The sequence below is a fragment of the Anser cygnoides genome, chromosome 13 (genome assembly GCF_040182565.1).
Source record: "Anser cygnoides isolate HZ-2024a breed goose chromosome 13, Taihu_goose_T2T_genome, whole genome shotgun sequence".
NCBI classification, from domain to species: domain Eukaryota; kingdom Metazoa; phylum Chordata; class Aves; order Anseriformes; family Anatidae; genus Anser; species Anser cygnoides.
Genome location: NC_089885.1, coordinates 15,449,830 through 15,476,499, shown reverse-complemented (window position 1 = coordinate 15,476,499; position 26,670 = coordinate 15,449,830). Strand labels below are relative to the sequence as shown.

At 50.7% G+C, this 26,670-nt stretch overlaps 1 protein-coding gene across 6 annotated transcripts in view; it reads right to left on the bottom strand.

Annotated features, from left to right (window-relative positions):
• The window catches only part of PCDH19 (protocadherin 19), a 175,970-nt gene that overhangs the window by 71,325 nt on the left and 77,975 nt on the right, over window positions 1-26,670 (bottom strand). For 5 of the 6 annotated variants that reach the window (XM_048077355.2, XM_067005021.1, XM_048077359.2 and 2 more), the window contains exon 5: window positions 5,395-5,519. In XM_048077355.2, coding sequence (XP_047933312.2) covers window positions 5,395-5,519 — 125 coding nt within the window. Of the gene's footprint in view, window positions 1-659; window positions 750-5,394; window positions 5,520-26,670 lie in introns of those variants that run through there. The other variant, XM_048077377.2, reaches the window with a different exon arrangement.

The following is a 26,670-nucleotide window of genomic DNA, read 5'->3' as shown; positions in this document are numbered from 1 at the left end:
ATATGCAAAGGGCCTCTGGCCAGGTTCTGGTCCAACCCCACCACGCAGCCCATGTCCCAGCTTATTTGCGTGGTAGCCTACGGTGAAAGATATGAGATTGGAGGGGGGGGTAGCTGCCACTGCAGGTGCAGAGAGCTGTCTCCAGGCACATCAAACCCCTTGCTGGCATGGTGGGGTGGGGTGGGCAGCACACTCACAGGAGCTGGGGCAGCTCTATCCCTGCCTGCCCTGTCTCTGGAGAGACAGCCCAGGAGGTGCTCATGCCTCCTTAGCAGAGGAAAATGCAGAAATGGAGGCAAAACTCTGCCCCGGCAGCACTGGAGCTGCTATAGCAGCAGAAAGGCAGGGCTGACCCCGATGCTTCGAGAAGGCGTGCTATCACTGCAGTGCCCAGGGCGTCAGCAGAGTAACTCCCTCAGAAAAGTACACAGCTAATTAATTCCCCGCATACTGCACTGCTGAGGAGCCGCCATTGCAACCAGAATTTTGTTCAAGAGTAAATATGATCAAGCGGTCAGGAGCACACCCTTCTTTTTCTGACCCCCAACTACCCACCATCACAAGCCCTAATGAGAAGTTATGACAAGCCACCAGCCAGGGAACCTCACCTGGTCTGGACAACACACCACATACCATGACCTGGGCTTTTCCTTGGCTGAGAGAACAGGCATGCATTCGGCTTCTGCAGGGGAAACCCACACAGGGGTGGAGCCGGAATTCTGGTGGTCTTAATGACAGTAGGTGACGACCTGTGCGAAGCACATTACATCAACCTGGCTGCAGTCAGGGGCTTGTGCAGCTTTCTGAAAGGCGTTCCAGGAGATCTAACTGCAATAGCAATCAGAGTGAGGAACTGTATAATCTTTCCCTATGGGTGATTTTGCAAGAAATGATATAATTACTGCTTTCAAGATTGGCATAAAAGTACCATAAAACTGTGCCAAACTGAGCTCAGGACATAAAAACATTTGGAAACCTTTGAGACAGACAAGAGGTGGGATAGGCTTGTATCTACTGTGTTGGAAGGGGACTCAGTGACAGAGGTCCAATTTTTTATGCTACTTCAAATTGCCTGGATGGTACCAAATATATCATTTGCCTGTCTCCAAAATAAGAATAACTTTTTTATATTAATTTGCAGCTGCTTGAAGGTGCTGTGCACCGTCCAGTACAACAGGATGTCTAGATGTTATTATAATAAAAACCTCAGCACTAATAAGCATTTTCAGTGTGGGACTTGTATGACAGACTCAGACTTTGAAAATTCCTAACAAATTCAGCAACGTATGAGGCTCTGTCTTGCACTGACAGCATATTTGGTTTAAATCTATTATAGATAGATAAATAGATATTATAAAATATACATTATGTATACATACATGCATATACACACAGTTTTTCTTTAAAGCATCTCTCTCACATTTCTTTTTTAAGTGCAATTGCTTTCCTGTGCAAATTCAAACCCAGAACCAGGTATTTTAAAGCAAGGAAATTATGACCTAAGATATAAATACATCTCAGCATAGCCCTGACTGACAACATGAGCTTCATTTTCACGCTTTATAACACTACCTGAATCACTAAATATATTTCTGTTCTTGCAAGACAACATTCCACATAACTTTTATTTGTGAATAAAAGGCAGAAAGATGCATGGACAGTGCATGCATCAGGAATAAATTATTTCGGCAGAGTCCATTACTCTGGAAAGCAGCCTGAATATCAAGCCTGTGACATAAATACAGACTGAGACAAACACTATTCCATCACAGGCATTTGCAACATTCAGGTTCCTAAGTTACTCCTGCTGAGCCCAAGTTGAAGCAGCATCAGTGCAATCCTCCCAGTGCCTGGTGGACCACAGGCCCTGGGTCCAACACTCAGGGGCTCCTGCTGCTGCCACATGCTGAGCAACAGCCTCGCAGCCAGGTCTCAGCCCACCAACCATTGCCACAAGGCAATGCAGCTGCATGCAGAGTTGGCCAACACCCAACAGACTGCAGTGCCAGCACTCTCTCCACATTCCTGGGCACGCAGAATCCCTCAGACACCTCAACAGGTGGCACCAGGGAGAGCTGGGATCCCACTGAGTTTGAAAAAGGCATTTTTCATCACAAGATGCAACTGGAAGTATTCTTTAAAAAAATCCAACTATCAAGAGAAACACCAAAACAACATTCATTGCTTTTTCTTCCCACCCATCTCACTCAAGCCAGGGCTCCCACCGAGCAAGCCCACGGCAGAAGTCACCACGTGTGCCACCCAGATGTGAGAGCTCCCAGCCAGCTCCAGAGCAGCACAGACCACGCAGCAGCTGTGCTCAGACCACAGGACAGCATCTTTGGCCAGGCCTGCCTCCATCTCTTCCCTGAGACTTGGTGTCAGTGCATGGACTGAGCCTGACCCAACGGCTCCTTCCAGCCCCAGGAGTACCAGGGACCCCCCAGCTTTGATCCTTGTTGAGAGCATCTGGCTTGCATGGGTGTCAGGCACAAAATGGATGATGTATCCAGGCAGTGCCCAACATCGATTAATGGCAATGATGTATGGAGTCACATCCTCGCTGTTACACCTGCATTGTAATCCACGGTCATGTTTCATTGCACATGAGAACAAACCTGCCTGACCCACACGTATCACACCAAAGGTGAATGTGGAATGATTTCAGTTTGGTGTCAGCCCTGTTACAGCCAGACACTGAAGGTCAAAAAGGCTACAGGCAATATGTACAAGACTGCCACCTGGGTTTAAAGAACCTAAGTCCTCTTGTCTGAGGTACTTGCAATCATTTATTTCAAATGCAGTTCTGGTTTTGAAGACTACATAAATAATCACAGCAACCATGTCTGTTCTGTCTACCCACTACTAAATGCATTTTTCACTCCAGTCTCCCCATCAGCAGAGGATACCTTCAGGGTATCCTCGTATTTCTAAATATTCCAGAAACTGCAGATGATTTACTCTCACAGTACTAATGTAGCTCAATCCATTCTCATTTTCTATTCATGACAGCAGTAGTTTGCTAAAGAACATCGGCTCCTATCAGTTCATATCGTTCATGACAACTTTACAGTATCTGATATAATTTCTAATTTTTGTGCCTCGAATGGCAACGCGCGTCCCAGCAGCTGCGTGTTCCAGGGAAGCGCGAAGGCACAGCCTGCATCCTGCCACCAGATGGTACTCCATATGGACACAGCCGAGGAGGACATACTGGTGCTGCATCACCAGTGGCAATCCAGGCCCTTCCCCCTCACCATATTCTCTCTAGAGCCTGTACATGGTGTTGGGAATCGTACAGTCAAGTTCTCTGTTCATTCTGAATGCAACATAGACTCCAAATGTGGTAGAGGCCGCTTCATGTGGCATTTTTCTGTTTCGAGACCTTGCGGGAGAATGGGGCAACTATATTTGTGTGCACTCTTTCCAAGCTGGTTTTCTGAACTTGTGCCATTTCCGCTTCATCTGTAATCTCCTGAGTACCATCAGTATAGTTGTAAACTCCATGCGGAGATGGATGGCATTTCTCCAGGGACACACGTGTCCCTGTATGGCTTGGAGGCCACAGACTGGCTGCCATTTGGATGGTGCAGAAAACCAAAGCCCTGCCTGCTGCAAGCCAGACGAGATCCCAGCCCTGTACATTCTGTGAGTGCAGAAGAGGGAATCGCAAAGTATTAGCAAGTTCCCAATTTCTGTAATTAGTTATTGACTTAAGTGTCTCCACGCATACCTTTCCACCTTAGGTGGAAAATCTGTCAGCATTCTAGAGCAGAATCATCCAGAGTGATGGGACTGTCACCAAGGAGGTTATTTTTCAGTGAAGTAACATACCCATCCCCACATGGGCTATGGATTTCATGCCTTTTACTGGAAGATGCTCAGTACGCTTCCTCAATGGTTACTCACTTCCACAGACAGAAACCAGATTAGTTTTTGACTTTCCTACACAGAGACCAAGACTCGTGTGCCTGGGTTTCTTACAGACCTTGTGCTAAAAAGCACATCCCGCATCCTTCTTTCTCTGCTTTCCTGCAGCTGGTGACACTAGACACAGAGGAATATCGACCTTGTACGTTGGTTGGAGACTGGGCTCAGGACAGGGGCACGTCTACGTTTTTTGTCTCACTTTCAGGAGAGGTCTTGTGAGCCAACAAAAATAGCAGCCTGTAAACCACCTCAGGTGAGGAATGGCCCAGGGCTAAATAGCCTAGGGAAGGATGACTGCAAGTGCAAATTCAGGTACCACAGCAGGGTGCACTGCTGCCTTCCCTAGGACATGGAGCTGGGCCAGTGCCTTTAGCCATCGGTAGTGCAAGCGTGCCTGAGCAAGGGCTCGCTGCCAAGAATCTCCCCTGTTGGGGAAACTGCTGAGACTTCAGTGCCGTTGTCCGAAATCCCACCAGGCAGCAAAACGGCCCTATGACTCAGGACAGCTTCCCTGTGAAAACCAGCTCCCAGCACTGGCACTGTGGTCCCGAGGCACCCCCTGCCCATGAAGTGAGCCATCCAGGCATCAGATCCCCTTTGATCTTTTCCAAAACGAAAGGCTAAACAAGAACAGATTGTTTTCCTTAAAAGCAGGGGGGAAGAAGAGAGGGTGACGAAGGGGGAATTGGCCTGCTAGGTTCATCTCAACCATATAAAAAAGTCCTTTTAACTTCTCTTAATGAGGACTACTTTTTCCAGATACTACCTAATTATTGCAAATTGCTTCATCTTTTAATTGTTACTGCAAGGCAACTAAACATTGTTACGTTGATTGCTCAAGAGTGGATTGTTAATGGCTTTAATCATTTGATAATCCAGTAATACAATCAATGTAACTCTGCACCTTGTAGGAATAATTTTTGGATCCGCATGCTAGGAAACATATATTGCCTTACCATATGTCAGCTTCTGTGGGCCAGATTCTGCCACTCTTCCTCAGTTGCAGCTGTACTCCCGCACAAGCCTGATCCCACGGCTTTCCGTGGGAACACCCAAGTAGCAGTGACTCATTGCATACACGGCTGGCCAAATTGGGTAGGCAAAGGGGAAGCCTACAGATTTAGGTTCTGCAATGCAGACGGATGGTCTATTGTCATGGGAGAGAGGAGTAAGTTCACACCTGTGCAGCTGTCACCACGGCTAGGCTTTCGCTACAGCATGGAGAGTTATGCCATAGAGCGAATTTTGCATGGGGAGCCCTGCAGCTCCAGAACTGACAAGGGCACAGATGGTGCAAACTGCCTGAGCTGGGGAGAAAGAAAGTGGCAGGGCCTGATGCTGATGGCTAGATAGGCAGGGGACCCTCTTCCAGGAACGTACGCCTCCAGAGATCAATCATCATAAGTGCCAGAGATACTACTTGAACAGCAAGGCAGAGCGTTAGGTGGGAGCTGTGTTTCTTACCTTCGTGCCTCTGCTCTCACTGTTGGTCAGGACCAGCGTGTGGTCCTGGCAGACGGGGTCTGATGTAAGCAGATCTAGAGCATCCAGCAGCCTCAATTCGAAAGCACTGGGATCACTGCTGTATTCTGTAGGGAGTCCCAGAGAAGAAAATCAGAGTATGAAGAGACTGCTCTTACATGATGTAAAGAATAACAGCATTTGGCTGATTAATAGCATTTAGCCCTTAATGAATCTCTCTGGCTTTTAGTTCCTTCATTGCTTTGCCGATAGGAGCTGTTGGTTCCCTGAAGTATGACAGCCCCAGAGGAGGTGGGCTGGCGCAGCCAACTTGTTCGGGCCCTTGGTCATCTCCACCAGTCTGTGTTCCTGGGCCCACGGACCACTTGTCTGTGGGGAAAGCTGAACCCAGCCCCAAGCTCTTCGCCAAACAACACAGCCATCAACCCGAGGGGCACAGAGAGGAGGACAGAAGGCAATGTGCCCCATCCAGAGAGATGCTGAGCCGTTCAGATGAGCACAGGGGTGAGGGACATGCAGAAGATGCCAGAGACAGCACAAGCCAGGAGGAGGTCTGCCTGGAGGTCGTGGGGAGAGGTACCTCTGTCCAGGGGACCAGACTTTGTCCAAGCACTTTTGGAAACTCTGTTGTCTACCAGCAATGCAGGGCAGGAGAGGATAGGACAGCATAGGCCTCCCGTTCCCCTCCTCTGGGCTGATCCCTGCCAGCTCCTCATGCAAACAGGAGCAAGTCTCACTGCAGACCACACAGTCCCGCCAAAAGCAATTTTGAGGCACAAAAGCATCGCAGAAGGGTGAATTCCTCCAGAGTCACTGACAGAGAGTGGAGGAGGAGCATCACCTGACACAGGCTCAGTCACAAAAAGTCAGTTCTGACAGACAGCGAAGAGACTAATAAACTAAAGAGTTGCTTTGATTTAGTCTTTCAGGAAAAGGAGACAATTAAGAGGCCTGTGTAATTCAATAACAGTTAACAGGAAAAGGAGCTGTCATAGCCATAGGAAAGCACACCAGTGCGCAGAGAACCCACAGATAAGCAGATACCCAGCGCAGCCACGCTCACTGGCGGGGACAGGGAGAACATTATGGTGCAAGAGACCCACACGGCAGCCCTCAGGACCTCAGAGGGGGGATTAGGAAGGGCACAGGGAAATCAGGGTAATCACATATCAGCTGCCATTTATTTTCAACACCTGATGAAATTAAAGGGGCATTTAATGCAGCACACAGGGGAGGTATCCACCAAAAAACATAAGATGGCATTGAATGTTAGCCAAACCCCCCCCAGACATTGAAATTCAGCCCCATCTTTTCTAAAATGCCCTCAGATCAGTGGGGTTCCTTTTTATTAGAGCTTTTCTCCTGTGTTACGAACATTTACCCATCAGTGGTCAAGGGACTGGCTGATGTTTTCCAGCCAGGAACCTGCGATGTCAGTCAGAACCAAAACTGAGGGGTCCCCCCTCCCCCCCAGCAAGCTTCAGCCTTAGGGACCTCTCTCAGCATGGAAAATTTAGCAGCACGCAGAGCTGGCAAGCAGCAATCACCTACAGCAGTAGTGTGAAACATACAGGCTGGATCTGGCCATCAGAAGCATGCAAATGAATTAGTGAGATTTTTTTTTTCCTCCATCACCTCTCCTTTTTCTTAAAAGCAACTTCTATCACTGACAGGGTGAGGAAAAGCTGCTAAATATAAGCTTTTTTTTGAGGGGCAGAGTGTCTGGATGCAAAGCGAGACTACAGAGGCGCTGGAACAGCCAGAAGAAGGGTGAGATGTGCCACCCACCCAGGGTGGGGACCTCACCCATCAGGTTATCGCCTGGCTCTGTGAACCAGCCTTGTCACAACCTCAACAAGCTGCCCACTTGCACACACAGCCAGCCTAGGATGCCATGGGGAGGGCCAGGCAGAGCCCAAGGAATACCTGGATTTTATTTTTTCTCCCCCCCCTCTCCAAGAAACTGCCCTTCAGTGCCTTCCCAGCTTTGCGCTCACATTTGATCCAAGTCAGGACTGCGAGTAAGTCGTGTGCCGATACACCTCCCCGGGGGCTGCTGAACACAGCCACAATTTCACTCATCAAAGCCCCCAGCCTGCCCAGGGCAGGGGGTGGGAAAACTCTGGGGAAGGGGGAGTCTTGTTACAGGCTCCAGGCCTTGGAGGGGTTTTTTGACTGATATGTTATTTTAACTTCGGTCTTCACACAAATCCTACCCACTGGTATCGGCAGCTCGTCTACAGACAAGGGCTCAGAGACCATCGTGTCAGATACCATATCTATCACTGGGCAGATCCTCAGGCAGATGGCTGGAGCTACACAGATCATCGTTTTTATTAATCAAAACATCACGCGGCTCTTTACATAGCATAAATAAGATGAAATACAAGAACAAAGATGTGCAGCTGATTAAAAATAGATGCATGCATACCTCAACAGTTCAGAGCCCGGTGGATAGAAATGTTAAGTGGGGTCCTACAGAGTGCCCTGCAAGGTCAATACAATTCAATAGTTTTATTAACAACTTGGAGACTGGACCAGGAGTATGCTAATCAAATCTGAGCGTTTCACCAAGGTGGGAGGGTGGCAAATAATGCGCAGGACAGAAATAAAATACAATACGAGCTTGATAAATTAAAGAAGTGGCCTGCAATCAATACAAAGAGATTCAGCAGGACAAATGCAGAAGATTAACACATAGGAAGGAATAAACAAAAGGACACAGGCTGTATGGAGATATCTGGCCAAACAGCTATACAACAGAGAGTGGTCTGGGGGGATGATCGATTGAACAGAAGTCAATAACATCAGGCTGCTGCAGCCCGGCAAGGTAATTATTCCACTCTTCACAGCACTCGTCAGGCTGCTGTTTGGAGCAGCATGCCCAGATCTGGACATCACGTCGTAACAAAGACAGACAAGTTGGAAGGAGTTCAAAGAACAACAAAAATGCCAGAAGACTTGAAAAACAAAATCTTTGTGTACGTGTGAAAAATGAACCACAAGCGTGAGACCTGACGCTGCTTTTGTTCGGTCTCATTCCCAGGGGTCTGCCGAGGCCGGAGGAGTTGCAGCCCTGAGAAATGAGGTTGGTCAGAGGAGACTCAGACAGCGCAGGCTAGAGGAATGCAGTGGGGGGGGAGAGATGTGCTAAATAACAGGAGGCTACAGATAGGCAAAAGGGATGCAATGTAGATGCAGGGATTAATTAGGGCTTATTTTGCCCTTGGTGAAATTGCAGGACTGGCCCAAAGCTCCAGCAGAGAAAATTTAGGGGAAATTTGACTCTGCAGTGTTTCTGAAAATTCGGGCAAAGAAAAGCATCTTGGATGGGAGCTAAGACCAACAATAGCACCAACCAAAAAAAAGGTAGATAAAGAAGAACAGATAGAGTGTCCAGCAAAGTCTGTAAAACCAGTGCTGTTAGAAATGCATTACCTAACACATCAGGAACAAGCTCTGTCACACTCACCTCCTGCAGACCCCTCTGAAAGAGGGGTGCATCCCATCCTGCAGAAAGCCCAAGACACCCATGAACTGAGCTGAGCTCCGCTCCATTCCCTTCTCTTCCCTTAAAACTCCAAACCAAGTCTCAGCCACCTCCCTGCAGAAATAGTGCTGTGCTTACACATGTGCAGCTCCCACTGCAATCAAACCTGGCTACAATTAAAGCAAAAAGGAGCTCTCCACCCTTTGGTGATAGCTTAGAACTGACAGAAATCAAAGCTCCTTGGCTGCAGCTGGAGGAAGGAGCCGCAGGAGCTCCCTCTGCCCCAGACAGCTCTCCCGGCACCCAGAGCTGGAGGAAGGCACTGCCTGGAGAGGAGCCAGAGCATCGCTCAGTGCTCCAGAGTGGAGACAGAGGTCTGCAACTCCGCAGCACAGTGTACAGTCTCCTGCCAAAAGCCCAATTGCACCATCTGCCAAATTAATATTTCCTATTTTTAATACCTCGTTTAAAGGGAAGCATTAAAGGGAGAAAGGAGAGAAAAATAGAATGCCACCTCACTGATTAGATTTCTAAGCTCTGTAAGGAATTGCACCAGACATCGGGGCTGCTTCTTTCCTGTCCTCCTGAGATCAGTCCTCTCTCCAGAGGTGTGCAGGGCTGCTGGGTTGAATGCAGGGAAATGCACCACTGCACACCATGCTGCTGCTGCCACTACCACTTAGCAAGGAGTGGAGAGCAGGGAGGCTGGAGAAGATGAATCAACATGGTTCATTTCTTTGTGAGGAGCTCTTTCCCCATCCTATTTCCAGCCTGGAATCAGCCCCTGCCACCTTGTTTCTCCTGGAGGGCATGTAGTAAGGCAGTAAGGATTTGCACCCTAAAAATGAAAGAGAAAGGGGTGAAAGCAGAGGAGAGAGGGAAAATCACCCCCCACGAACAGCAACGAAATGCAGATGCAGTGCTTTGGGAAGGAGGCAGCCCATGGAGCGGGCAGCAGCGGTTCATGCTGAATTAGCATGGGACTGTGAGCAAGAGGCAGACGCTGCGAGCTGCAGCCACGGCGTAGGGACTGCTGCTGGCTGAGGAGCTGGGCAGGGCTCTCTGGCCCCCGGCCAGCTGCGAGGTCCCCTTCCAAAAATGGCACCTCCCGAGGCTCATCCAAGCAGCTCCTGGGCTGAACGGCGGCCACGGCTGCTGATGCTAATGGAATTAAACATTAATATGCTAAACAGAACGAAGACAGAGGGGCTTGGATTTGTCTAGGTAGCAGACATGTCTGAGGTTAATGCCTGCCAATTCTTATTTGCTCTGCGATGTCAAAATCCATGTCCTTATTAGCCATCCCATTAGTCCCCTGAGGCTAGTAGCCCATTAGTCCTGTCCTGGCCCTTGCCAGCACTTAGTGCTTTCAAAGAGCCTCGCTCCCGCCGCGGGGCAGAGCGATACAACCGTCCAGGTTCCCACCTGGCATCCCCCCCGGTCTGTGCTGGGATCAGCCGGGCTTCCTGGGGTGGTGCCGGGCGTTAGGAAGCTGGCCTGCAGCAGGGAGCTAAGGGAGAGCAGCCTTCACCTCTGCCACCCTGCTCTGGTGGGGAGTGGGGGCATCCCACCAGGTTCTTTGGGCTCGGGAAGGCGAGATGGGCCTCCTGCCCTTCCTCTTCCTCCCTCCGCTTCCCTGTGCTCTCCTCAGCTTCTTCATCCTCCAGAACATTTTGGGCCTGCTCTGATTCTCTCCTCATTGACTTTCTGTTATGAGTCCTATGGGAGAGGAAACTTGTCTTCTGTTTGCCTATAAAACACCACTCCATACATAATTAATACTAATAATTATCGGGCGTCACTATTAGAGACAAAAGATTACCAAAGCACAGCAGACTGCTAGTCCGTTAAGCACAGCATCTGTTGCACACACTGCAGTGGCCCAGCGAGGGACCTCGAGCCGTGGCTCCAGCTGACCGAGTGGCAGCTGTGGCAGCTCAGGGCTCTGCGCCTGTGGCACTTTGCACCAGTGAGAAGTTTTGCTGGCGAGGTTCCCCTCGGCCCGGCCGGGATTTCAGCTTTCCCAGCAGCAAACCCTGTTTCTCTCCCCTGCAAAGCACCCTGGAGATGCCCGAACATTTGCCGCACAAAGCCGAGGGTCAGGCTCCCAGGCAGAGCAGCTGAGACCCAAGTTACGAGACTCAAGCCTCTTTCTACTACTTCCCAACGTGAAACAGCAGCCTGTGTAACCACACTTACCACTATAAACAGGGATTTGCTGTCAACAGATTGTGTGGGGCACTGCTAGTGAGACCTGTATCACCATCCCCACCTTAGAGATGGGGAAACTGGGGCGTGAAGGACATGCAGGGAGTCAAGCAAAGGTACTGGACCAAGGTCAGTCAGCAAGCCGGGAGCATAACTCAGCTTTTCTGCAGCACTCCTATTTCCCAGCTTTAAATTAATCCTAATATAAGATTAAAAGAGTGGAGAGTGCCTTCTTCACCTTCCCCCAAGAGGGCAGTTACTCACTTTTGTAGTTTTCTTACATTTACATACCAGGCCACAGCAGTGAAATAAATTTTCTCTTCCTGCAGCCACCAGAGTAAACGGTCCAAGCTCAATTTGGAGCCACGTGTTCAGTGTGGATAACTTCCCAAAGAAAGATTGCTGCACACACCAGGATGTAGAGAGGAAATTTCCCTCAGACTGCTTCTTCTACCTCTGGAGTAAATATTTCCCCAGAAGTTCCCCCCTTCACAGGCAAGATCCTTCCATTTATTTCTATTCCCAGACCTCAGATTTAGCAGAGCACTGAAGCAGGTACTTACCTTTAATCAAGCACATTAGTCGCCCCATTGAAGTCAATGGGACTTCTCAGGTGCTTAAAGCTAAGAATGTGCTCAGAGTGTGCTGCTAAGCCAAGGAAAGTGGTGGTTGATGAAGACAGAGAAAAAGCAGCCAACAAATGAACCAGAACCATCTGCAAATGACTCCCAACTGGGCAGGCTCCCTTGTATCTCCTTACACTGCTTTGCTTGCTGAAGAATTTTTCATTATGAATACAGAGCTCCTGCTGCTGCTACTGCTTTTAAATGGTGCTTAGCAATGCCAGACCCCGGGGGTACGGCGCACTTCCAGCCAGGGCCTCCAGCATGCTGCTGGGGCACTTCCAGCCCTGGTGCGGTGGCTGCAACAGGAGGGAGGTCAAAGCACGGCCCTGCCGTGGCCTGGCTGGGAAATAATCCCATAGCTGGTGCAGGTGTTGCAAGGGGAAAGCAGTGACGGAAACACTCCTACTGGAGTTACACTAGCCCAAAACTGCCGTCCAAACCTGCAGGTGATGGTCTCCAGTACTACTGCTATTTACACTACAGGGCAAACACCATGCAGTGTTGCATCCCACAACATTGTCCCATGTTTGCTCATCCCTGGTAGAGTTGTAGCCCATGTGAGGGCACCTTGAGAAATGCTTCCCACACAGCGTTTTCTGAAAAATTCTTCCCCATCCATCGTATGTGCTCAACTGAGTAGATTCCTCCAAACTTGCTAAAAACAAGTCAACAATTCAGGACCAATGTGTGGTCAGCGGGATTTGCTAGGCAGAATGTTAACTGGAATTAAAATTCATGTTTTGGAGACAGCTGCAGGAAGATGGTTGCGGACATCTGATATCGTGGCTTTGCAACAGGGGGTGAGCTTGCCCAGCACCAGCGCTGTGCCTTGCTCAGCTACCCGTAACCCTTAGAATGAGCACCTGCTCTAAACGGTTCTTCCTAAAAGCTCAAAACTCATGTTTTACAAATAAGCCCTTAAAAATTCACCGTTTTCTGCCAGCAAAGTACTATAAAATATTCACAACATTCAAAATGGATCTAGATGCAAAACAATTCTTTCTTTTTTCAGGTGATAAGTTGCAGAAGACATTACCCCCAGCTCCAGTCCTGTGAGGCACAGTTGTTCAGAGTAGCTTGTGCATGTTCTCTATTGCTTTTTAAAGACATTATAGGTGGCAGATTGATTTTTATTAATTATTTCTATTGCAGCAACACCTAAGGCTGATCTGATGTTGCTCTTATATTGCGTAGGAGTAGCAAATGATGAGATTATCAGATTGTGTACTGCCTCTGAAAGTGCCTTGTTTGGGACTTGCATCATTTGTTGCAATGTACCCTGTAGACAGTATTTGTCAGAGCAACACAAGAAGAATCCATAATATTCATCTGGCTATTGCCACCTCCATGGTAAAATTATGATGGCAGTTCAGGAAGACAGCTGAAAAAATTTCATTGTACTCTGCATAAGGATTGCATGTAACGACCACCACAGACAGTAAAAAATAGCCATCAGCCTGCTTCAGAATGCCTCCTTGATTGGAGCCGTAATTTCTGGGCACGCCCTGGCGTTGTGAGCAGCTGTCCCCACGGCTGGCTGGAGGCAGCCTGCCCCAGGGGCTATCCTGCTTCAGCACCAAGTCATCCGTCACGGCTCCCAGGGCCAGTGGGGATGGCATGAGCAAAGGTGACTGCACCAAACCATGACTCCAGACACATCAAACAGCTGGGAAGCAACAGGCCCAGTATCATCTTCAATTGCTTTAGCCAGATACTTGCCCTTATTATCACAGATGCACGCGTGCCTGATAAGAGAGAGATATCTGCTCAAGAATAGGATGCACTGTGCACAAAGGGAGAGAACTGCTGACAGGGAGAATGTAGCTTACTATTTAAATCCCACTTTAAAAAAAAAATGTCTTTTTTAATAAAATTTCCTTAGAAGAGTCTCTCTTGTGTACACAAAGCCATGGGGAAATTTCCCAACGGGTACAGAGGAGATTACAAGATACAGCTTAGGCTGGAACATCAGGGGGTGGATGCTTTGAACTCAGGGGGTTTCTAAAAGCACAGGGGAAATTCTTCCAGAGTCAGAGTATTTTACAGTGTTTTAATAGGGGACAAATTACTCTTTTTTTTTTTTTCTGCCCTCTACAGATCTGCCCAAAGAATCACAAACATTTTTCCTCCTTCAAATCGTTCTCTGGTGAGAGTGATAACAATACACCCCTGATAGTCTAACACCACCGGTAGATCTCAAAGCACTTGATAAAGTTGCACAGGTTTCATGAGAGCTATTTTTCAGGGGCAGAGAGAGGTGAAGTGACTTCACTAAAGAGCTAACCTAAGTAGTTGAATCAAAAAAGACCTTATTATAGTAACACAAAAGCGTCGTTTGAGATACTACGATTTGACATCATCCCAAAAAATATAATGCTTTAGGGCATGACTCCATAGCCATTAACGTTTGTGTAAGGCTTTCCATTGACATCGGTGGAAGCTGGGTCTGCCTTTTAAAAGCTATCCCTTCATCCACTCAGACAAGCATTTTTTTTTTCATTCCCATTTGCAGCTGATGTTCTCCAGGCTGTTTTCTGGAAAGCGACAACTTTTCCATTTTCACATAGAGCAACGTTATTTCCATGGTACGCCAGTCTGCTTGGGATGTCATGGCGTGGCTCACAGCAAACACTAACGTGACATGACAGGCAGATGCAACTCGCTGAGCTCTGCCTTGGCAGGACAAGCCAGGGAAGAAGTTTAAAGCAGCTTTTTCCAAGGAAACGTGATGGAGAGGGAAGGGAGTGCCAAATTCCACCTTTCTGCTTCTGGAAGCAGAGACCCCAATGTCACAGCCTGGTGCCACTGAGGGCATGGCACCACTGAGGTGCCAACACCACTAAGAGCCAACAGGGATGGCAAGGGCACCCTCGGCCAGCTGTGGTGACCCCAGTGTCCCAAGCTGGGGTGACGTGTCTCTCTGCATGACTGCCCAGCTTGCAGCCACACCACTGAGCTGTGTGCAAGCTCAGTTTTGCCTCTCAAAACACCCAGGAGACATCCTTTAACAGAGGGACAAAAAGAATAGATCATGTGGCCTACCCAGACTGTAATACCTTGGAGTTAAGCCAAGGCACTAAGGCACACATGCAAGTGGCAGAAGGAAGAAAATGTCCCGTGTCTTTGATGGCGCAGAGCAGCTTCAGGATGTCCGGAAGAGAGAACTCATCACCCAGCTGGGCTAAGCCGGCAGGAGGATCTGCACCACATCCCCAGGGACCCATGTGGAGGCTGGATCACAGCAGGAGCTCAGGGCCTCCTCACCTCCCTGTGCCGCTAGCTGGGGGGCAGGATCTGGCCAGCCCTGGGCAGGTACGAGCAGCCCTCAGCATGCACTGGTGGGGACGGACCTGCTGCTGTGTTCTGGCAAGGGGGTGGTTCAGCAAAGTGCTGCAGCCCAGTCCTTGACTCCGATGGTGCAGCAGCCACCAGGAATATTCCTTCCCAGCTCCGTCACTTCCTTGTCCTCCTGGGGGTGCTTCCCTGCTGCCCTGAGCCAGGCCTGGAAAACTTCCGGCAAAAGCAAGCATTGCATCAGGAATGAAACAGCACAGTGCAACTTTGGACTAGAGCCTGCTTTCGCAAGGTGTTGTATTCCAGCCACACACCAGACACCGTCATTTGTTGGATGGGGTGAGTATTTATGATGACCCCAGAGCCCGCATTAATTCATTTACCGTGATCCAACGACTGGAAGACATCCCTTTAGCTTCAATAGGATATTGGCTCAAGCCCACATACATCAAATCTATATCTGCAACATCCAAGCTGTCCCCATCTGTTACCCTGACTGTGAAGTTTACAGATGAGAAGCAGGAAAAGTTATAAAATGCAATGTGCAAGCCCTGATCTTGTGCAGACATATGAGGCATGCTTAACTTCTCACACAGAGTGTAATCTCAGATGTCCCCGTGGACAACCAATGACGCAGAGACACCGGCACACATGCCAGGCTTTCTGCACGCATTGCTCAGCCGCCTTCAGAGCGCAAGCATAATTAAGGTCAGCTCACACCTTGCCAAGCCCCAAACATGTACCTCCAGGAGCTTCAAGCAGGTTGAGGTAATTAATATCAATAGCTAATAAAGTCCAATAATATCCACTCTGTAGCCGTAGAATGAAATTGCAGAAACTCGAGGAGGCTCTCTCGGCTCTGCCTCGCAAGGCAGGATTGCTTTCTGCCGTGCGCGGTGAAGGACTGCTTCCCTGCAGCCCAGGCTCTGGCAGCACCACGTGCCGCGCCGTCCTCTCGCCCCTCCACCTTGACCTCCAAATCTCCCAGGGCAGAGGCTGCCTCAGTGAGATTGATGACTCCACTTGGCTACACGAAGAGCCTCTGATGAGCCTTGGTGGCTTTCGGCTCTTGCTGCAGCGGCAGTTCAGAGCCTTTTTGACCTCCAGCTGCGTGAGCACCCAAGGCTGCAGTCTCTGTGGTGCAACCCCCGTGGCACAGCCTCTGCAGCACAGCCCTGAAGCCTGCGTGGCAGTGGGGCAACACGTGCCTCCCGAGCAGGGCTGGTGTCGAGATGAACAACGCCAGCACGGCGGCACTGGGAAGCGGCACAGCAGACTTTCAGCACAGAAATTACTCCAGGCATAAAGAAAACACCAACAAAGATCACACTTGACAAAAAGAGGCAGGAATTTCACAGAAAAAGAGAAGAATAGAGACTTTAAAAGCTGCTTTCATTTCACTCCACAGCTCTGTACACGGATAGTCAAGCACCAGAAACGTTAGGGCCCGGGGCACACTGCAGGTCACTAGGATTTCCTCATTTATTGCTTATTTCTTATATAAACTCACTACAAACACAGGAGTCCTCTTCCTCTTTGTATTGTTTGGCAACAGTGAGACTGAATAGGATCTTTTCTTCTTCACTCCTCTTCCTCTTAAGGGCTGCAATAATGAGCTGAGGATGTAGTTCACTTCTCTGAGAGGAGGCTATTAGAGCTGGTGCTAAACACCTACATCAGAGAGGCTGCAAAGCAGCGGCTCCGTCCTCTCCTCCTCCGGGAAGTCGCAGCTCCACTCAGGAAGGACAAGGAGGCAGGCACTAGTGGAGGACACTGCGGAAAGGATTAACTCCCGATCCCCAGCGCGAGCAGAACCACTTCACGTGGGAAGCCCACACCTCTCTGCGGGCAGAGGGGCCCCCAGGCAAGCAGGAGCTCTCCAGGAGCACGCCAGCCGCCTCCCAGCTCCTCCGCCAGGTGCAGGGTGCCACCAGAGGATGGGCGTTGGGTGGGCGCAGAGGCACAGCTGATGGAAAGGGGCAGCTGTGGGGAGCAGGGCCAAGGGCCAAGCTTTCTCTGGCAGATGTTGGCAGCTGGCAGGATGCTTCCCGACCCGCAGCAGCTCGGGCTCAGGAAATGCTTGTCGTGAGGCGAGGCTGAGATCAGGTGCCCCAAGCCTGCTGTAACCCTAAAGTGATTATCGCCTTAAAGTAGGTTAGTGTGTTAATAAATTAATTATGCACCAGGGTAGTCGGTTGTCTGAGGAGAGAAGGCTTAAATTACCTCCTAGATAAATTAGGAACAGGATGGCCTGGGGGGAAGAAGGGAAGATCGGAACTTGAAGGAGTCCCACAGGAAACCCCAAGAAAAGACTGGAGATGAAGCCCACCCTGTGTTGGCCATCAGTGGACCGTGAGCTTTCATGCTGGGGAGCTGGCCTGGAGAAGACCTCCCCAGTGTGTGATAACGGCCAGGAGCAGCCCCCTGGCACACCGCGGGGTGGAGAACACCTCGGCCCAGGGCGGGTGTGCCACTAGCTGCAGCTCCAAGGCCAGGCAGCACCACCACCGCCCGGCAAATAAATTGCACGGGCAGCAAGAGACAGCAAAGAAGCTGCCGACTCACAGCTAGAGCTGCCACAAATCCAGGGCCTGTCACCAAACTATCAGTGGGATGAGATAAATGTTCCAGAAGTTCCTCTTCCCCTCCTCCCCCAAGCAGGCAGTGATTACTAAGGACATTTCCATGAGCGGTGTATGATCTTTATTTTTTTCATGCACAATGACCTTTAAAAGTACTGGCTAAGCTATTTGCATTGCCTAGCCCAGAGTTTCAACAGACAGCAGGAAGACGAGCATTAACCTTAATGGCTAAATCACTTCATGCCACGCCGAAGACAGAAGACTCCCATGAGTAGGCGAAGGACCATTTTCGTTTGATTATTACATATTTAAACAGCAACAAACACCTCTCGAGGCTCAAAGTTACATACCTGCCAAAGTTCCCCTGGTTTTTTGAGGGGGCAGCCTAGCAAAACACCCAGCCCACGGCTCGATCTGTGCCTTGAGATGCTTCACAGAGGAGGTCGGGAACCTCTGCTGGCCCCGTGCTGCCAAGGAGCTGTGAATTCAGAGCTGACCCCAAAGCACCCTGCGGTACTTACCGAGGGCTCACGTTGCCTTGGTGCTGGGATCTCACACTTTTTTTTTTTTTTTTCAGAGAAAAAGGATTTTGTAACGCGTAAGTTTTATTTATACCAACAGTAAAGAGGCAGCATAAAGAACATGCAAATAAAATCACAGCCCCTTCAGCACGCTGTTTAGGTGAAAATACCTGCTTTGGAGTGGGTTTATTTGTACATTCATAAACATGAAGCACAAAAGGAGTGAGCACTGATGAAATAAATTCCTAGAAAAATGCAATGCTTATGGCAAAACGCTTTGTGTTATTTAGCCAGCTCTGATAATTAAAACCTCACATCCAGCTGAGGTCAAAATATAGTTCTCTTTCAATGTGTATTTACTTCCATGGAAAGGTTTGCATCGATCCTGAGAGATTCCCCCAAAAGACCACTTCGCTCTCCCTCCCGCAGGCACGCAGCCACCTCTGGTAATACAGCTGCTTCCTAACAATTTGCAGCTTTGCCAGGCAAGAATTTCGGACAGAACAAGAGGGTGAATGCCACCACACCCAAACTGCGAGTTGTGCAGAAGTCCTCTGACACAACCGGGGCACCGGCTTGGGCCTCTCCCCCTTTGTCGTGTCGGCATTGATGACTTGAAAATCTGGCCCTTGCGCAGCCGTGGCCAGCGCTTTAATTTGGGTTCAGGGCGCTGTTATTAAGCCACCAAAGTCACTCCTCGCGGTGCGTGCTTTGCGGTCCACCCAAGCACCAGGCGCGTTCTGCTCCAACAGCCAGGCGCGACGGAGCAGCACCTCTATCTCCGTCTGTCTGTACGTGTAAAGAGAGAACATGCTGCCTGCCCATGTGCAAAACAGCATTTCTCACCCGGCCCCGGCTGCCGGCTGCTTGCTGCTCCCACCAACCTGCCTAAGCCTGGGCTATTTCTAGCGCAGCGACGCCGCAGGCTGCACAAACCCGCAGGCTCGTGCTCCGGCCTCGGGGATTTGGGGTTTTACCTGCCCCAGCCCAAACGCGGTTTGTTTTGTAAACACGAAGCCAGCCCCCCGGGAAGCTGGGACATGGGGGGGGGAAGAGTGGGGCACTGGGGGAGCCAGGAGCCCCCAAGCCTCGGCCGTGAGGATGGGGGCTGCTGGCAGAAGGCACGGGGACACCAGTAACGTCGCCAGCTGCCGTGGGAAGGTTTGACAGGGGACATCTGTCAAAGCCCTCCTACTACAAACTACTCGAGAGGAAGCATGTGATGGTATTATTGGAGCTTGTATTGTGCTGCTGAGCAGCGCTATTCTTCATGTCTCTTTGTCGTTTGAGAGAGACTTTTGTGACAGAATTTGCCTATCGCTTGTAATTCCGTGCAGGTTGGTGAAGTGCCCTGTTTTAAAAAAACATCATACATTAGATTCTCCCGTTCTCATTTTTCTTGATGTACAATGCTGTCTAAATCAGTTTAAGATCAGGCCTGTACATCATCTCTGGAAATGAATACAAATACCTCTTACTCCAAGTCAAATTAAATAATCAGGAGATACATTGGCCACTCGCATATTTAATACAAGGAGATGCAAAGCCTAGAGCTTTCTGCTGCTGCGGAAGCGCCCACACCACAGCCTCTCCACCCCCGGCATGGCCACACCGGGCAGTGCCAGCACCGGCACTGTTCCCACCAGGCAAAGAACCGCGGGGACGGCACCGGCCCCATGCCCACGGCCGCGTCCAGCACACCCTGTGCCATCACAACCCGAGCGGGAGCCAGCATCACGGCACAGGGGTGCTGGGCAAAGGCATCGCTGCCTGCACCCCACGTGTCCCCCGGCGCCAGCACCCAGCTCTGCTTCCAAACCCTGGCTCCGGCGCGGCCGCCAGCCCCCCAGCCATGCCCTGCACACCCAGCTGCGCCTCCTGCCACTGGTGCCGGCCTACTCCTCGGCTGCTGCAGCGTGATTTTGTTCGGGTGATGGGCTCTGAGTGCAGCAGTCAAGGCTGACACATAACACTGATTGATATATTGGCGCATAAGGGTTTTGTGTTACTGGCAAGTGACTATCGGGAGGTATGACTGGCTGAACACCGCTTCACAACTTGCCAGCAGGAAAAAAAAATAAAAAATAAAAAAAGGCAGTGGTGAATACAGCAGGAATGCTAAAGGAGGAAGCTGCCCTGATGGCAGGCTCTGTGACAGCGAGCATCCTCAGGGGCGGCTGCAGTGGCCAGGACTTTGGTTGCAAAGGGGAGACAGGACCCCAGATAAAGGAGGTGCTGAAATTTGTGTTTGGGGTGAAGGGGGTCACGGGGGCTCAGAGCCACTAGCATCCTCCACCTCCCTGCCAGAAGCTGTATCTGGGGAAGGCCAAGTGTGTGCAAGTCCCCTTGTCCTCCCTGAGAAGTTTCTGGGGCATCCTCATCAGACACCTTGGCCTAGTTCTGTGCTGGTGCTGAGCCCACCATCACACAGCCCTCGGAACAGCAGGTTTGGCAGGGAAAAAGCGGTTGTTGTTCCGCCCTCCACTGCCCAACTTCCAGCCAGGATTATTCACGCCTGACTCAGAGTCCAAGGCAGCGAGTGAAGGAAGTGGACTTGAGCATGGGACTTGAGTAGCAGCTTTTATGAGCTTTACACAAAAAAAAATTATGCCTTTATAAAAGCTTAACAGCAGGTAGGCATAAGGCCATGAGAAACAGGGAGGTGGTAATGGTCTTTTGAAAGTAATTCCTTTCAACCATAAAACCAAGACTTGATGAAAATGATAAGCCATGGGATGTGGCTGCCTGATAGTGTATTAACATAAATGCTTCAAGTAGCAGCTGCAGCGGCCTCACGAGTCAGGAGGAACGGGGGGAGTTAGCAGCCTCGTCAGCCGGCATGGGGAGCTGCTGCACAAAGAGCCCCGCGAGGGAAGCAGCCGCGATAATTAATTGTTGGGCTGGAAACTGGCCCACCTGCGTGCGCTGCCTCTCCCGCCCCACGGCCCCTGGCAGGGACAGGGCAGCAAGCGGGCGCTGGGGAGCAAAACATTTTCACACCCCCCCCCCCCATCTCATCCCACCCGCCCCATCCCACCCGTTCCAGGCAAAACACTCCATCACCGCCCGGTGCTTGCTATGCAGAAGAGGGGAACTTGTTTCCACCTCATTTGCCGTTTTTGCATTTTCTTCCCCGCTTCTCCCTGGCAGATAAGCAGACATCCCCTGCAGAACAGGCTCTCGGGAGACCCGTTCCCAAATTCAAGTCACTGTTCCCCCAGGAAGATGTTCGCCTGTACCTGGCTGCAGTGCAGACAGGCAGGGGGAGCGTTGTCCCTGCCCTCCCTGCACCTGCCCACTGCCCTTAATGGACTGATAGTCACAAACACAACTTCTGACAAATGAATTTGCAGAATTCAAATTTCCCCTTGCAAAACTAATATTCCAGTTCACTGGTGTCCCTGCTAGGAGGATGCGATTTGGTTGCACAGTCTATTATGTTCCAGAACGTGAAAGGTCAGGCTTAAATGGGATTTTTCATTGTAAAAGTCACCTACATGAATGACACACAGTACCACCAAAAGGCATTTGTAAAGCGGAATCCAGGATTACAGATGCATCATTTACTTCTGTTCATCTCCCGAACAGAAAACTGGAAAATGTTTGCCTTTCCCAAGCCTTCAGCTTAAGAAATTTCCTGGAGCTTTGTTGCCCTTTGGTTAGGTTGGGTTTCATCCTAGAGGGTGTGAGGATGCTCTTTGGTGCTGGCAACGTGAGCTGTCGCCCACAGCCAAGTGCTGCAGGCAGCGGGACACCAGCACGCCCGGCCAGGTGCTCACCATGACGGTGGGGCTTGGTGCTGTGCCTCAAGCCACGCGTGAGGAACAGACCCAGGAAACACGACAAGAGTGATCAAAACACGAGCACAAAGGGTCACGAGCTCCCCAGTGCATCGGTGTGTGGGTCCCTCTCGCCGCTTGGCAGCATCCCGCCCGGGCATGACCCAGCTCTCCCCCAGTTCTCATCCCCGTCTCTCTGCATCATCTCTCAGATTTCTCTTCATGCTTCTGATTTTTACTACCAGGATAAAAGGAGCTTGTACGCAGCCTCCTCCTAGGACTGAGGAAAAAAGGATCAAGATATGAGAGTCAGGCTGCGAGGGGAAAGGTTTTGGGGACAAAAGAGAACAGAGCTTCTTTGCACTTTCCGGATCACACATCCTGTTCTGGCTTACTGCAGAAGATCCAGAAGAAAGGGAGAGCCCTTTCAGCAGGGAAAGGCGCAGAAAGGTTCAGCACAGAGAGCAGCAGGAGCGAGAGCAGCACCATTATCTGACAGAAGTTGAAACAAGACTGGGGGAAAGAATGACTTAAAAATAAAAGGAACATTAAAACCAATGTTTCCAGGAGCATACGTGTGTGCGTTTCTTTCCATGAGGAGGGCATTTGGAGGGATAAGCAGGGTTAAAGAGCCTCATTCATCTTCCCCTTGCAACTGTGCTGACTCAGAACCTGGTCAAACAAGTTTAATCTTTTTAGCGGCAACAAAGAAAAGTGGAAGGAGGGTGGAAAGGAGCCAGCCTGGACGGGCAGAGAGGCAGAAAAGGAAAGCAGGAAAGAAAACTTCCTATCTATGACTTTCAATTATTCGTTCCACTACAGAAACCTGTCTTGATGGGTTTAAGGGAAAAAACAATGTCATTAGACGTGTGACTCTGCATTTTTCCTCTTCCTCCATGCAGTCCTAGCAGGATGCCTGGGACCCCAGCGGGGACAGGACCCTGGTGGAGGCACCCCATGCTACAGCCCTGGGGAGGAGTTCCTTAGGACATTGGGAGCCGCTTGCTGACAGCCCATGAAAACACCCCTTGAAAGACAAACCAGCGTCCCCATCCCTGCCTGGTTCCTCAGCCCTAAATGTCTTTGAGCTCCCTAGGCTGAAAGAGTATCAGGGTGGGGTGAAGAAACAGATTCTTTCCCTTTTGGAGACAACAGCATGAAGACTCTGCCACTTCATCTCGCTTGAAAGGGAGCCATTCATTAGCGGCACTGCTCTGTAACGAAAATGGCCATCACCTACGAGAGAGAGAATACTTTAAAAAACCAACCGCACTGTACAAAATAATCCTACACTGGCTGGAAGATGAGGTCTTTTTCATCCTTAATTTCTGTAATTCCCAGTCATGCTGAGTATGATGCATCCTCATTTATAATGTAAGAGTTAAGGTTGGGGCAACAATTATTTTCAGGATCCTATAATCTCAACTGTAAAATTTCACCCCAGGCTGAAAATGAAAGAGCAAATCCTTCACTTTGGCATGAGCTGTATAAGACACAAAGCAGTTCCACTGCTAGCGAGTTACGCAGATATAAATGCACATTAGATTCCCCACTTAACATTTTTTTTTCTGATCTTGAGCCAAAAATAAGATCTGAACTGAAATATGAATTTTTCATTGCATGTTTCTGATCCAAGATGTAAAAACAGACTTCCGAGGCTGCAAGCATCTACCTGCTCTCGCCCACCTCCAGAGCCCTGGAGATAGGTTTGCTGAGCACACACCCTGCAGACAGCCGTATCGGCTGGCTGTGCTACCGGCTGCTGCAAAACCTCTCCAAAATGGCTCGCTCCAGTCCTGCTCCAGTTCTGTACCTGGCTGCACGCTGCCAGGGAGCTCCAGAAATTAAAGGAAAGAATCCTGACTAAAGACAACAATATTAGTAAATGCTGCAAAACACAGACCCACTTTGAAAGGTTTGCTCACAACAACGGCATGCACAAATGTATCATCCCAGCTCAGCAGCCGGTGTGTAGAGCAGCATCTGTACGCAACAGGCCTGCCTGCAGCTCCCTGCTGATTCCTCTTTTCTGTGCTCCGAGGAGCTCCTCTCACCAACCCACAGCACTTTGTGGAGACCTGGCTGATGAGAGGAGATATTTTGATGGGAAAATTTCATGCTCTGCTCTGTCTCCTCCCCGCTCAGACCTCAACAGGGCCTTTTTGGTCAGAAAGGGGGATGTTCTGACATGACTGCGTTTTGCAAATGCAGCCACGTGAGCCCTGCAAAGCACAGCAAACACACACCAAAGCCGTGAGAACCGTGGGAGCGGGGTCTGACCCTGGGCGGCTCTAACGGAGCTCCCGCCTGGGGCCCGATCCTGCTCTTTTTTGCAACACCGGCTGCTGGGAGTGACAGTGCTGGGAAGGTGAAGGAGGGGTGTGCTGAAGGCTGCAGCCAGTCCCTGCCCTGCTCACTGGCTCTGCACAGGATTTTTGCAAAAAGGCAAGAGTGTTTGCAGGGCATCACCCATTCTGCAGCCTCTCCACGTGCCAGGCCCCCCCCAGTGCTCCAGCAGGAGCCCCGCGTGCACAGATGCTGACAGCCGCTCCTCTGCACCCACCGCTGGAAAATGCCCATGTGCGGGGAAATCTCCCTGAGGTGCCGTGCAGGCTCTGCTCCTTTGGCTCGGTTGTTTGTTTTATTCTGCAAGGAAGAGTGGCGTTCCCTGCCAGCCAGCCAGGCACCGTGCAGCAGAGCACTGCCATCCCGCCCGAGTGCAGGGAGAGGAGACTGAGGAGGCCATGGGGCTGAAGCACTTCTTTCAGTCATAAAACTTGATGGTGTTATGACAGGCTGGGGAAGCATTAATTACCGTTATTGTTGTTTCAGCCATTAAAAGGAGAAATGGTCCCTGCTCTGGAGAGGTCTGCATTGGTCTGATTTGGGAAAGCATCCCAGGACAGCCCTTACATTACTGCTTAAAATTCATCTCATGTTGAAGCACTACCCTAATTTGGGCCAGAGTAAGCAAGTGCTTAAGTGATTTTTTTCCTCCAAGCAGAGCCAGGCTAAGGCTCAGAGGAAGAACAACAAAAGAGGCTTTTCCTTTCAAACCACCGTGCTGCTCTGAAAACCACGGCAGGGCTGCATCTGCAGGAGGGGACGGGAGGCAGTGGATGCACTCAGAAGCCGCGGGGTAGAGGGGAGCACCACGGCGCTGAGGGCTGTGGGCAGCCGTGGGTGCCTCTGGGCGGGGGACAGAGCCCCCCCTCATTCCTCATTGCCATCCCCGTCCTGCTGGCAGAGCAGTTCAGGCAAGCGTGCCCAAAACAGGCTTCAGGCAAAATCCCTCGTCTTCGGCCAAAGAGCTTAAATTGCCGGTCTTGGCCAGCCCAGCTGCTTTACCTGAAGGGAACTGTGACAGGGAGTGCTCCGTCTGCAGACGGCGAGTGCTGAGGTGGGACGTGCTGAGGGGCTGGGACCCCATCACCTGGCAGCCTGCAGCAGCCCCACGAGGACCACGCCGCCTTTGGCTGGTGCGAGAGGAAAGCGGGAGCACCAGTTTTAAACCTGACTATGGTATTTACGCAAACATACATAAGGCTGGGAGATGACAGAATTATATAATTTGCTTGGTACAGATTTGCTGCTCAATTTTGCAAAATGTAGCGTGTGATGCAGATTGCTATGAGTGTTTGTTTTTAAATACCAGATTAAATGGGCACATAAAATTACCGTAGCCTTGAGCTGATCCATTGCTCTATGACATTTAACGTTGGGTTGCATCAGTCATGCCATGTTGCGTTGCATCACATAATGTAATGTGACATGACTGATGAATCCAGACCTCCCGCCTCACCACCGGGGAAGCCTCACCAGCCTGAGAGCCATCGCTCGGACCGCTGGCGCAGCTGGTGCTGCCGCGCTGCTGCTCCTCCCTGGGCTTGCCGTCCAGGGCCCTCCAGGATGCACAGGCACGAGGGAGGGACCAGCAGGGTCACTGGAGCCTAAACGTGCCGCAGCAGGGTGTTCCGCGGTGGTTGTTTTTTTAAGCTCGCTTCCCCGGCTCTGAATGCAGTGCCTGTGCGGTGCCTGTGCACCCGTGGGTGAATTTGGCGTGGGATGCCTCCCAGCTGGGACCTGCACCCTGCGGCTGGACTGCGGGCTTCCCGAGCTGGCCCTGGAGTCACAGAGCCGTGCAAGGAGTGGGTGCACAGAGGAGCGCAGAGCTCCCGATGCTTTCATCTCCACTTCGGGTGCAAAAGCCCCCAGGCCAGCTGCCGCTGGGTGCAATTCCTCCCTGGCATTGCAAAGTGCTCTGCAACCCAACACCACCAGGCAGCGTGCTTGGCTGAAATGCCTCCAGGCTGGCAGAGGGCTGCACCCCCTAAGTGGGCTGACAAGATGGGGATGAACATCCACACTAAGCTTCAGGGAAGCAAAATGGATTGGAGAGAGCATTAGCTAAATCCCACAGTGAAAGGAGCAAGGGGGCTTTCTCTGCCTCTTATTCTGCCTTTGAAGCATGGGAGATAATGCTTCTCCTCGGGCTGGGAACCTCATGCCTGCCGGCTGGAGGTGAAGGAGCGTGGACAGGTGCTAAACACGCACACAGAGCTGCGAAATGGCCCCTGCACCTCCTGCCTGTCCTAAACCTGCTCCAGGAAGGAAACAAAGAAAATCGTAGAGAATCGCAGCTTTTTCCCAACCCCACCACGCGTCGACAGATCGCTTTGCAGCACCAAGTCCACCTCCGCAGGCCCAGCCACGCCGCGGTGGTGCAGCTCCTCGCCCTGCGTGAGCTGGGACTGCTGT